This window comes from Talpa occidentalis, unplaced genomic scaffold (genome assembly GCF_014898055.3).
Source record: "Talpa occidentalis isolate TD23 unplaced genomic scaffold, MPIMG_talOcc4v2.1 talOcc4.11, whole genome shotgun sequence".
NCBI lineage: Eukaryota > Metazoa > Chordata > Mammalia > Eulipotyphla > Talpidae > Talpa > Talpa occidentalis.
The window spans coordinates 68,995,590-69,008,611 of record NW_023601104.1 but is presented as its reverse complement, the minus strand read 5'-3'; the positions used below and the strand labels follow the sequence as shown (position 1 = coordinate 69,008,611).

The 13,022-nt window shown below is 44.1% G+C and overlaps 1 protein-coding gene across 2 annotated transcripts; it reads left to right on the top strand.

The window, feature by feature from the left end:
* The first annotated feature begins 507 nt into the window (after positions 1-507).
* LOC119239158 (homeobox protein SIX4) lies at positions 508-12,815 on the top strand. 2 transcript variants are annotated; one of them, XM_037503467.2, is made up of 4 exons: positions 508-589; positions 786-1,600; positions 4,367-5,055; positions 8,537-12,815. In XM_037503467.2, the coding sequence occupies exons 1-4, from the start codon at positions 587-589 to the stop codon at positions 9,331-9,333; spliced, it is 2,304 nt and encodes a 767-aa protein (XP_037359364.1). In that variant the 5' UTR covers positions 508-586; the 3' UTR covers positions 9,334-12,815. The 2 variants fall into 2 exon arrangements, with proteins under 2 accessions (XP_037359364.1, XP_037359363.1); XM_037503466.2 differs by lacking the exon at positions 508-589 and having other exon boundaries at positions 682-1,600.
* The last annotated feature ends 207 nt before the right edge of the window (positions 12,816-13,022 follow it).

The window sequence follows — 13,022 nt, the reverse complement described above, 5'->3', positions numbered from 1 at the left end:
CTACAAATGCTTTCACCTTAGAACACTCCCTAGTGCCTTTCTATTCTTGACCGTTTGGAAGACAAAACCCTTGATAAAGACATCAGAAAGGGAGGTAAAGGAGAGAAGAGAGATACCTGGAAAGCTTTGAAACTGTTCCCTTTGAAATTTTGTCATCTAGATGCTGAGGGTGGTCTCTTTGTTAAGACTTTAGCATCCAGACCTTAAGGCCACACCATTAATATTCCCTTTGGAATCGGAGGGACTCTCTTTGAAAGAGCCTGTTGTCCAGTGTGAAGGCCGCATTAGTTAATTTCCCGCCCAGCAGCAAGGCCTGAAAAGAATGCCGAGGTTTCCCTTCAGGTATAGGTGCCTGGGGGTCAGGGGGAGAGGGAACGGCGAGGGGGTGGAGTGGGAGGCGGGTGATCGACAGGGATAGAAACCGTGTCTCCTCCTCCCTCTGAATGCGAAATAGCCAATGAGGCGGCTCGGCCGGCCCGGCCCGGCCGCCAGTGCCATATAGTATGCAGCAACCCGAGGAGTCACGTTGGGGGAACAGCAGAAAGCAGCTATCCTTTTACACTACTTTGCTCTAGCAGCTATCTTAATGGTGACTGCGTGGCCGGGGGGAAACCTGATCGGCCAGATCCAGCCGAAACCGGGAGGGAGGGAGTGGGCTTTCCGGAGGGGGGAGGTGGGAGGGAGACGAAGAAGGAGGAGTAAGAGAGGGGGAAAGAAAGAGGAAAAGAGTGCGAGGGAGTGAGGAAAATAAACAAAAAATGTCCTCTTCCTCCCCCACCGGGCAGATTGCAAGTGCGGCGGACATCAAGCAGGAGAATGGGATGGAAAGCGCCTCGGAAGGGCAGGAGGCGCCCCGAGAAGTGGCGGGGGGCGCGGCGGCGGGGCTGAGCCCGCCGGCCCCAGCCCCGTTCCCCCTGGAGCCGGGGGACGCGGCGGCCGCGGCCGCCAGGGTGAGCGCAGAGGAAGGGGCCGCGCCGGCGGAGCGGGCGCAACTGCGCGCGGAACTTCTGGGCAGGCACCAGCTCGGCGCGGCCGGCGCCGCGCAGCCCCCGCTGGCCTTCTCGCCGGACCACGTCGCCTGCGTGTGCGAGGCGCTGCAGCAGGGGGGCAACCTGGACCGCCTGGCCCGGTTCCTGTGGTCCCTGCCCCAGAGCGACCTGCTACGTGGCAACGAGAGCCTGCTGAAGGCGCGGGCGCTGGTGGCCTTCCACCAGGGCATCTACCCCGAGCTCTACAGCATCCTCGAGAGCCACAGCTTCGAGTCGGCCAACCACCCGCTGCTGCAGCAGCTCTGGTACAAGGCGCGCTACACCGAGGCCGAGCGGGCGCGCGGGCGGCCGCTGGGCGCCGTGGACAAGTACCGGCTGCGCAGGAAATTCCCCCTGCCCCGCACCATCTGGGACGGCGAGGAGACGGTGTATTGTTTCAAGGAGAAGTCGCGCAACGCGCTCAAGGAGCTCTACAAGCAGAATCGCTACCCTTCGCCCGCCGAGAAGCGGCACCTGGCCAAGATCACCGGCCTCTCCCTCACCCAGGTCAGCAACTGGTTCAAGAACCGCCGGCAGCGCGATCGGAACCCCTCGGAGACCCAGTCCAAGAGGTGAGCGCCAACTTTCCTCCTCTCCCCCCCCTCCTCCCCCCACCCCTACCCAGCTTTCTTTTCCTCCGAGTGCTCGCAAACATGGCGCTTACCTTCCCCACCAGCCTGGTCCGGCTGCCCACCTCTCCCCGCCCCCACCTCTCTCCTCGCCCGGGGAAGGGGGCGGCGGCGGCGCGAGGCGGGGGAACCCTGCCTCCGTCCCCTCCCCCTCCCCTCCCCCACCCTCTCCCCCCCAGAACTTTCTGGTCGCCCGCCTAGGACTCAGTCCCCGCCCCCACCTCGGCTGGTCACTGCTGCCCGGTTTCCCACCCCCATTGCTCGGGCTTTGAAGTTGCCACTCTCCCGGGCTCTGGCGGGGAGCGCGAGCGGGCGCTGGGAAGGAGCTCGCGCCGCTCGCCGAGGCCCGCGGAGGTGGCCGGAGCGGCCGGGGACCTGCCCCTCCGCGGCGGTCACGCTGCCCGGGCGCGCGCGCTCCCTGGCCCCTGGGGTTCGCCTGCCCCCCCCCCGCCCCACCGCCCTTCGCTGGAGGTCGCCGAGGCCGCTCTGGAGAGGGGAGAGGGTGGTTGGGGGCTAGCCACCCCAAAAGGGGTCTGAGGACGTCGAGGTTTTCTCTGACAGAGTTAATCATTCACCCTGCCGACCGTGGCTCCCTGCGCGGCCGCGGCAACGTGGGGTGTTGGTGCCGCTCGACTCCACTGTGTTTTGAAACCTGATTCTGAGCTCCTTCGGATCAGATTTCAGCGCCGCGGGGGTAGTGGGGCTGCGGGGCTGCTTCCTCCTCCCCCCACCGGCCCCCCTACTCTACGAGGCTGACCCCTTCCTAGGACGGTTGTTGCGGGGAGGGTTTGGCTGGCATGGGCGGAAAAGGAATGGGGGCGCTATCACCTCCTCACCCCCCTTGAGCGCCCACCCTGGCAAGTTTGAACTTTCGGACTGGCAGGTCTTTTTGCCCAATTAGTAGAAAAGAACAGGTTTTTCCACGAGTTTATGCGTCCTCCCGACTCAGACACCTGGGGTGCGTGTCTGTCTGTATTTTTCGGAAAAGTAAAGTAAGAAGAAGGTCACCTAAAGTGCTGGTGTCGTTAGCCCCGCGGGGATAGGAGAGAAAGAATCCAAAAGTGGCTGAAGGCTCTGCTTTGGGAAGGAATCTGGGAGGTGAGGAGCCCGCCTGGGCCAGGCGAAGGTGATCACCCTGCGCATTCCAGAGCCCGCCGCGGCCCGCCCCGGCCCCCCGGCCGCTAGCGCCCCTGCACCCCTGCACCCCTGCGGGCCCGACGGCTCCCGGGGCGAGGAGGGAGGCGCTGCGCCCGAGCCTGGCCTCGCTGTAACCAAAACAAAACGCACTCGACGATCTGTGTGCATCCTTCCGCTGACTTGCGGGGAGAGCAAGTGGAGGCGCGTCGGGGGCGCTAAACTGGCTGCCCCGCGGGCCGCTAGCGGCTGGGAGCCCGGATCCTTGGGGCCTGGGACAAGAGGGTGAGGAGCGGGTGCCCCACTCAGACCCGCTGACCTGCAGCTTCCGCCTCCCCGCCAGCGGGCACGTTCCCTGGATCTTCCTTGCCACACTCTGCTAGCCTAGCCCCCCAAATCCACCCCATCAACTCCAGACCTCCCTCTCCCCTCCCCCCTCGCAGTTGCCTGATTTAGGCCCCCCTCCGGATCTACCTCCCACCCGCACCCGGGTGAGTCACCCTCGCAGACGGCGACGGCGGCTCAGACTCAGCTCGTAAATCAAAACGCTTTCTGCGCTCCTGGCCCCGCAGCCCCAAGCCCGGGTAATCCCCTCCCCTCTGCTTGAAAGTGAACCGACCGCCGGGCTCTGCGGAGATGTTGGGTACTCTGCTGGGTCAAGTCTTGCCACTCTTCCAAACTGCCACTCTCTCCTTCTTCCCCGCCCCCCACCCCCCAGCCCCCAGCCTCAGACCAAATGGGGAATTCCCAACACCCCTCTCCGAATTTGGTATGTCCCCCAAGGCCCCCCAGTTGGGGGGCCAGGAACTGAGTCCCTCTGGAACTGAAGGACTGAGGTTACTGGGGAACGGGTCTGAGGCCGGTGAGTGACCCACACCCTTTCCCTCCCACCTCACCAGGGCACAGGATGGTGTATGTTAAATAGGCCCCTATGGCTTCCTTTGGATTCAAAGGCGACTGCACATAACTGTTCTTGGGTTGAAAGTGCCTTTCCTACAACAAGGACAGCCACTTTGTTGAAAGAGAGAGTTGTCAGTCTGGTGGAGTAGAAGTTTGGGAGCAGGTGAGAAATGATCTCTTGTTAACTAACTAGCAAACAAAACTGAACCCTTCCCATCTCCTGCTTCTTTAGCAGTTTCATCTACCTTCAAAATCACACTAATCTGAATTGATTGGAGGGGAGGGGAAGGTGTTCTGAACGGGAAACATTGACTATTTAATGTATTTTTCCTGTGGTAGCAGCCTATTTAACAATGATGCTATGAAGACATTTGTACAATTCTCCTGTAAATCTATTAGCTGAATTCGCATTCTCCAGCTCTCTGCACGTACCCAAAATGTATTGGTAGCAATTTATTAGTAGTAAAAATGAGGTATGAGAGTTCGTCTTACCAGATTCTCTAGTCATTCTGCTGAGAGGTCTCATAGTTTAAACAGGACTACAAGACACCTTTGCTGTGCTTTCTTTAAATACTGCCTTTAATGCGTTTAGAGACTGGGTCTCCAAACAAATGGCGCTATGAAGAATGTCATCCTCCCTGACCTTCAGATGTCTTGATCTCCCCCTCTCTGTAGTGAGTCCGATGGCAATCCCAGCACTGAAGATGAATCAAGCAAGGGACATGAGGATTTGTCTCCACATCCACTCTCTGGTTCATCTGATGGTGTCACCAACCTCAGCCTTTCTAGTCATGTGGAGCCAGTATATATGCAACAAATTGGAAATGCTAAGATATCATTAAGCTCTTCTGGAGTTTTGTTGAATGGAAACTTGGTACCTGCAAGTACTTCACCTGTCTTCCTTAATGGTAATTCTTTTATTCAGGGACCCAATGGAGTTATCCTTAATGGATTAAATGTGGGAAATACACAGACAGTGTCACTGAACCCACCAAAAGTGGCATCAAACATTGTAAGCAATGGTATATCCATGACCGATATACTGGGGTCTACCTCCCAGGATGTGAAGGAATTCAAAGTCCTCCAGAGTTCTTCAACTAACTCGGCAGCCACCACCTCCTACAGCCCCAGTGCCCCTGTGTCATTTCCAGGGCTGATCCCCAGCACTGAGGTGAAAAGAGAAGGCATTCAAACAGTAGCTTCCCAGGATGGTGGCTCTATAGTGACTTTTACTACACCCGTGCAAATTAACCAGTATGGCATTGTCCAGATCCCCAATTCCGGAGCAAACGGCCAGTTTCTTAATGGGAGCATTGGATTCTCTCCACTGCAGCTGCCTCCTTCTTCAGTGGCAGCTTCACAAGGTAAAAGTCCCATTTGGTACCATAATGCACCCGTGAATCTTTAGTCAGCAGCTAAAGCACCACGCATTTGGTGAGAGCTATAGATTGATGTTACTGTTCAGATACCAGATCGTCTGCCACAGCTACAGAATAGCCTTTAATTGTAATATCCAGCTTGCTTGATTACCTTGCATCATGGGGATGGGCTTTTATTTTCCTAATAACTGAATGGAAAAATACGTTCATAGCAAGTCCTGCCAGTTCTACAATTATAGAAATATGATAAGTCAATAGGTGCTTACAAAATAACCATTGCCTGACATTTTAAGATTAAAAATTTATACTATGGCTAAGAACACAAAATTAGTCGAGCAGTTGGTAAGAATACGCACCCTTCACCTTAGCATCATTATTTGACCAAAAAGTATTTTAGAAGCAAAAGTTGAAAAGACTGGATCAATGTGTTTAATTCCTATTACCCCTATAATCAGGACTAACAGACCCAAAAGAAATTCAAAAAAATATGATTGGATTTCCATTGCTCTTTATGTATATTTGTCCCCAAGGTGTATGGGTTTATTTATGAAGGCAACCCTAGGCTTTATTTTGTGCTTTTTTGTGTCTTTACTGAAGGTAATTCTATAGAGAAAGCACTGAGCTGAATTTAGGAAACCTGAGGCTGACATGCTGGTTTTTCTCCGACTTTAAACATGTCTGGATGGCTCTGTGTCATTCTCTCTATATAGAAATAGGAATGGTTAGAATTTGACAGGGGATGTTGCATAGGTCCTTGAATTCAGGAGTGGGAGATACTAGTGTACACATTTGCCTTAAAGATCAGCATCCTGTAAAATGATTTTGTCAAAAAGATCAATTTTTGCACAACTCTTCTGTTTCCACTATTATAGTCTACATCAGCTTATTTGAGACCATCGTGGAAAAACTGTTGTGGAGCGAATTTCATTCTGTACATTTGTTTCTCTTTAGGTAAAAATAGTAGTAAAGCAAGAGTCCTGCAACACACTTCATTTCTTCATTGTTCTAAATTATGAAAAGGGTCAAGCTAAATAACTATCCAAATTAGGACAAACATATGCAAACCACAGGGAAAACCAAAGTGCTAAGTTTTACATTTAATAGCTCTAACCCCTTTTTCTCTCATCAGAAAAATTTCTAAAAAGTAGGTAACATTTTAAGAACAACAATTTGAATAAAAGGCATGGTATTTATGTGGGGGAGGGAAAGAAAAACAGAAATACTTATAACATAGTACCTAGAAAAGTGGGCCTCCCTGGCGGCCCAGGGGTTAAGTCTCAGCACTATCAACCTATCACCAGACACTGTGGCCTGAGTTCCCCTGAGTCCCATCCTCTGCCAGGGAGCTAACCCACATGGCACAGCAGACATCTCCTGTCTAGCCCGCTGCTCCTCTAAGCAGTGTATTTCAGCTGATCCGCCTGTTCTGCTCCCCACTCTGGCTCTGGTGAATCCCCTCACCCACTGCACCTCTGACCTAGACCCCAGTTCTTGTATGCATAAATCAAAAAAAAGTAAATCTTAATCTAGAAAATTATTATAAACTAACTGATAGCCGATTTTTAATCGAACATTTAATAAGAATAGCATTTTCAGTTAAAATAGCCAACATCAAATGACAGGAATGTCAACAGTAAATTGTCTGGGTAAGTTGAAAACATAATTTTAACCCAAATGAGTCTAGGAGGCAACATGCCTTTATTTTATAGTAATTGTGCATTGTAGTTCTAAATACAGCATTTGGGAATTCAGCCTTTCTGAAAAACAGTACTGAGGCCTTTTTTTAAAAAATGTCTAGATGCAAGGTAGATTATCTTTTTATAGCTAGAATTTATTTGGAAAAACAGTATCACCATCTTTTACTCTATAATCTGAGAAAATATTCTTATCACCATTATGACATGCTTTGCACCTTTGTGACTTTAAAATTGGAAATTTTTTTAATGGTTTTGAAATTATTGTTCAATTTACAATTCAATTGCAGTTGTAATTTACAATTCAACCCAAATTACAATTTACAATTCAATTGCAGGTGTGAAAGCAGATCACATCTGCTTTTTCCCCTTTATTTATACATTACAACTTCTACACATTCAGAAATGTTATATTGAATAGTACTTGGAAACATTTAGAAATACTGTTTATATTCAATAGCAACTGGGAAGAATGTTGCATCTATTATATTATGGCTCTATCAAAAATAATCATTTTGTAAACAAGATACTGGAATATTTTCAAACTAAAAAATAAATTAATTTTTTTTTCTGAATATGAATATGCATTTTAAAGTTCAAACATCAGTGTTTGAATTTTCTAGGGTTTTTTGGTTTAAAAGCATTGCTTTGCTTAAAAATATCTGAGAGAAATAAACAGCCCTGTGACATTTATTTATCACTATAGGAGTAATATAATCACAGTTATTCTAATAATTCAAGAAGGGATATGTTTTAGGTAAATTACCGTTAACATTGGGCTGTTTTCTCAAAATAGTAAAGTTTACTGAACATCTAATCCATGGTCAGAGTAAAAGTTACATCTGGATTATTCTGTCACACTACTCCCCCAGACCCATCTTGCTTTCAATAGCGAGGTCATTACCACCATTTCACTACATTTATATAAAGACTCAGAAAGAAAAGGGTAATGTTCAATGCTGGGTAAGGGGAGGGGAAGTGTCCAATTCATCTGCTTTGGCTGAGTTACCTAATTGGAACATCTCAGCTTTCTCTTTCATTTCTTTTTTCTGCTTCTGGTCTCTGCAGACCATATAGTAAAAGTCTCAAAGACAAACCTTTTAAAGATGCATTAGCTCCGGTTCTTTATGTTAATCTAAATTTTGAAAAGCACACTTTATTTTTACTAATTCTCACTACAACACTGAAAATTAGGAAGTGACATAAAGGGGGAAAAAAGCCTATTGAACGTTTTATTGACTTGACATTGCTTTATGGTTAGTTTGGTGAAAGTTTGCAATTTGTCTATACAGGTCTATACAGTTAACTTACGATTCAGAATAGCTTATTTTAGGTAATATTTTCTACATTTCTATCTATATTTTATATCAATTACTGAACTTGTCCTAAACAAAACCATTTTATTTCATGTTTGTGTTTTCTAGTTTTGTTAATTAGCAATAAATACAAACTAATTGAGATACTGTAAGTCAGAAATAATGAACCAGAAACAACTGAAATTATTAGAACTTGGGGAATTTTTTTTTGCATGCTTGATTTCTGAACCAGTAGTTCTCACTCCCACTTGGTCATCAGAATTATTGGGGGGGTTGTTTAAAACTGCACCTATTCTGGGACTCACTGAATTGGACACAGGAGTGGAGCCTAGAAATCTATAGTTTTAACTGCTCAAGGTGATTTAGCTGAACCTGAAAAAAATCATGTGTGTTAAAAAGTAACTTTTTTCTTTGCTTATCATTTCCATCAATGACACACTGTACTTTTTTTTTTAGGTAATATTTCAGTAAATTCAAGCACTTCAGATGGGAGCACATTTACAAGTGAGTCTGCCGCAGTCCAGCAAGGAAAGGTTTTCTTGAGCTCTCTTGCTCCCAGTGCAGTGGTTTACACTGTTCCTAATTCAGGCCAGACTATAGGATCTGTTAAACAAGAGGGCTTGGAGAGGAGCCTTGTATTTTCTCAGTTGATGTCTGTCAACCAGAATGCACAAGTAAATGCAAACCTGTCTTCTGAAAATATCTCGGGGAGTGGCCTCCATCCACTGGCCTCCCCATTAGTTAACGTATCCCCAACTCACAATTTTTCCCTAACTCCCCCTAGCCTACTAAATCCCACAGAGCTAAATCCTGACATTGCTGATAACCAGCCAATGTCTGCACCTGTGGCAAGCAAATCTACTGTGACATCTGTCAGCAATACTAACTATGCAACTCTTCAGAACTGCTCCCTTATTACTGGTCAAGATCTCTTATCAGTCCCCATGACCCAGGCTGCCCTTGGGGAGATAGTTCCAACAGCTGAAGACCAAGTGGGTCACCCTTCCCCAACAGTCCACCAGGATTTCGTCAGAGAACATCGTTTGGTTCTACAATCAGTAGCTAACATAAAAGAGAATTTCTTAACAAATTCTGAGGGCAAAGCAGCAAGCAACTTAATGATGCTGGACTCCAAATCCAAATATGTTCTAGAGGGCATGGTAGAGACTGTCTGTGAAGACCTAGAAACGGACAAAAAAGAGCTTGCCAAGCTCCAAACTGTCCAATTGGATGAAGATATGCAAGACTTGTGAACTTCATTTCTCTCCCACCCACCCCCTTTTTTTCCTTGGCAATAGGGGGCAAACCTTTTCACAAAGCCCTCAGGACATAAAGCATTTTCCCATTTGAAGAGAAATGCTAGTTTTGCAAGTAAATGCATTCAAGAGACTGGATTGATCTACATGAAGATCACAGTTAAATATACAGAAATAGAACTGCAGTACTGCAGCTTTGTCCACATAATGTTCTCTTTTAAATAGATAGAGACAAAGGAACAAGTTGAAATGCATCAAGTCAAAGTATATCATTTTGTTAACATAATTTTAAGGTCAAATGGGAATTGATAAATAATTTTTTAATTAAAAATTATACACCTACCAAAAACTTAAATGTTGCTAGAGAGCATTAGAAACAATATGATTCTTTTTGTTTACTTTTACTCCATGGGCATTGATAAGATTAAGAAACGTAAATGGTACTCCACACTATATTCTAAGGGTATATTTTTGAATATATGCTTTTCTGTTTTTCAGCATTTTTGTGAAAGTCTTGGTTTGTCTCTATACATTTCCAGATGTGGTTGCTAATAGTTCAGTGTGGCTGAGAAAGTTTGCAACTCCACTAAAAACTCTGAAACAACAGTATGAGTGTAAATATATTAGTCCTATGAGCAAGGATTTGAGTAATTACAGTGAATTTTATTTATGCTGTATATGTTTCTCTTATACTTCAGACACTATGAACTGAAAAGAAAAATGTTTTCTTACTGTTTAATTTATTTTTATTGTTTGAACAGGAAGTGAACATAGTTATTTCCAACAAAGTTTTACTTTTTGTAGGATTTTGAAAGTAATGATTTTTATCAGGAGTCTATTAAGGTCCATATTAATAACACTGAAATAGGAAACCTAACTCCCAATATTGGAATTTTGGTACTTTTTTTCACATCCTTGTTCTTTATTTAGCCACTCTGATTCATTTAAGTATGTTTTCTATAGAATTCTATGTGCCTTTTTACCTTGTGGCCTTTTTATTGTTCTTACTAAGGTACAGAGTATCAGCAAAAGCACTGATGGCTCTTTTCTACTCTCTAACAGGGTTAATTTTACCATGAAATTGCTTTAAATCTGAAGAACTTAAGTTTCACTTGTATTTTTATGTATGTTTATGATACAAATGGATGAGCAACTGATTATTGATGCATTCACTACAATGAAAATAACAATTATAGACTACCATGTAAAATCAACTCTGTAGTCTCTGACAACTATTTAAAGCGAAGAATATGTAAATTCTATCGAGCAAAATGCTCTCCTGTTGAAACTTAGGTCTCAATGTTTTAATTAGTTGTTACATGATGACATATAACTGTTGTTTGCACTATATTATCATGTCTTGGAAATCTTTTGGGTTTCTGTAAGAAGCTTGTTTGATGATGTTGTAAGCTGTGGTTATAGATTTTATCAGGACTCTGAACACAAGATGTAATAATGCAAGTACATTTATGTAGTGAGTAAAGAAAGCAAGAAAAATGAGAAAATGATCTTTTCCGAGATAACTTAAAGTTGAACATAAAGAAGTCACCATGCCTTGCTTTCTTTAGGATCAGAACAAGGGTCCACTCTAGATGCCCATCAGCCTGTTGAACATGGGCCGCAGAGGATTTCACTTTTGTTGTTACTGCAGATGGAACTTGCAGGCATAGCTGAAGAGCCCTATGAAGAATTCTTCTCCCATCATTTTGATAAAGAACTTAGATCCCATTTTTATCAAATTAGTGAATGTTTCTAAACTGCTGAAACTAGCGTTCTTTGTTTTGTTTTTTTTACAAAATCAGTTGTTTAGAGTTCCTTCCACTCCACTGCTTCTTATACATCTTTTCCCTCCTTCAGGTGTGCTGATTATGTTACTGAGAATAATTACATGGTTGTATAGTGTAGTTTACATGAAAATGATGTTTTCCACTTGATTGCTGCAGATATCAAGGTTTGTTAGTTATTTTAAAATAACCCATCTAATATGGGAAATGGAAAGGATTAAAAAGTTATATATGTTATATATATAACTAGAAAAGTTTTATATGTCTTCCAAAAATATAAAAAGCCTCTGTTCTATTCAGAGTTCTTCTTTTTTTCCTTTAAGAAAAAGATAGCACAAAACTTAAGACTTGCCTAGGAAATCCATTCATACTCAATGTGATGTAATTATACCCCTATAATTACTCCAGGTAGCTACACAATATACCAGGTAAGAATCAATGCACATTATAAAGAACTTATTGTTCTTTACTATTCTTTCAGTAAATAATAAGGGCCAGTTGGTATGTAGCCCATATATATGTGAATGAAATAAGATAAACCCCATGATCTCCTTGCACAGAATTGCAAATGTTTCTTTTTTGCAATACCAAGGGCCAGACTCAGAACCCTTAGAGTTCATGTGGCAGAATTTCTCTCTTACATAAACCAATGCTTGAAGATGCTGCAAATGACCCTGTAATGATTCCCCAAAGGGGAATGGAAATAGGGGTTAAGTAACTCTCCCTGCAAACCCCAATGCCTGCTGCTGGCTGTGGAAATTTTGGTGTGAGCCTATCTATGCACTCTATCAGCCAGAATTTGGCATTTAGCTCTTAGTTACATCTCGTAAAGGACAGTCTGTCATTTAAAGAAGGTGCATTTGTTCCTCAATCAAGCAAGAGCACCTGTGTTGTACTGTTTTATATCTCATGTATATTTATAGTAATAAAAAGACTGAAATGTACACGTTTTTGTGCCTTTCTTGTGTTACGAAAGGCAGGTAGACTTTATAGCCATAGATAAAAATCCATAGTTAAGTTGCACACTGACCTTAAATCTCCTTGTATATGCCCTTGCATCTTGCATGTTTTTTAACATGGCTTACTGGGCATGTGTTGCAGCTGCCCTGCTACATGTTAGACAAGTGTGCGTTAAGACATAGTCAAAGGTTATTCATTCTTTAAGATGTTTTTGACAAGTCATCTCATGGTAAAGATACAGGTAATTCAGGAAAACTGGGGAAAAGAAGTACATTTTGCAAATATGTTTCAGTCTTCCTAGAACTTAGCTGATAGAGCCTAATGGTTACTTTGTATCTAAATGATACAGTTCATGTTAATTTAATGTTACCACCACACATTTTATTAACCAAAATTATATAGCATGTGACTTTTGGCTTTTCAGGGTTCTCAAATTTTTTTATTCTTTTGTTGCATGTACTGTATGTTTAAAAGGCAACCAGTTATATACTCATTATGGTTTTACTGTGCCTTACATAAAGAAGAAATCTATACAGAATGTATGTCATGGGGTGGGGTAACAGAGTCTTTACTGCACTGTTAGGTGATGGCACACAGAGCATGTCCCAGAACATTTCTGTGCTTAAATTACCCAACCAAAGAGATCTAAAGTATGTATGTTGTACTGTAATAGGGGTTTATGCCTGGACAATTAAGTGTTTTATTTGTTTTCTGAAATGATGTGAACTTATTTTTCTAAACACTATGCTAAATAAACTTTATATTTATACATATCTTGTGTTGAAAAAGTTATTTAGCCCTTGGGAGTTGAAGAACAATAAGGAAAAAAATTCAAACCCACCTAAACAAATTGGCAAATATAAGGACAATAAATACCATTTTGGACAATAAATACCATGTTGATCTTTGTATAAAATTAAGCAATTCATTTAACTATACTAC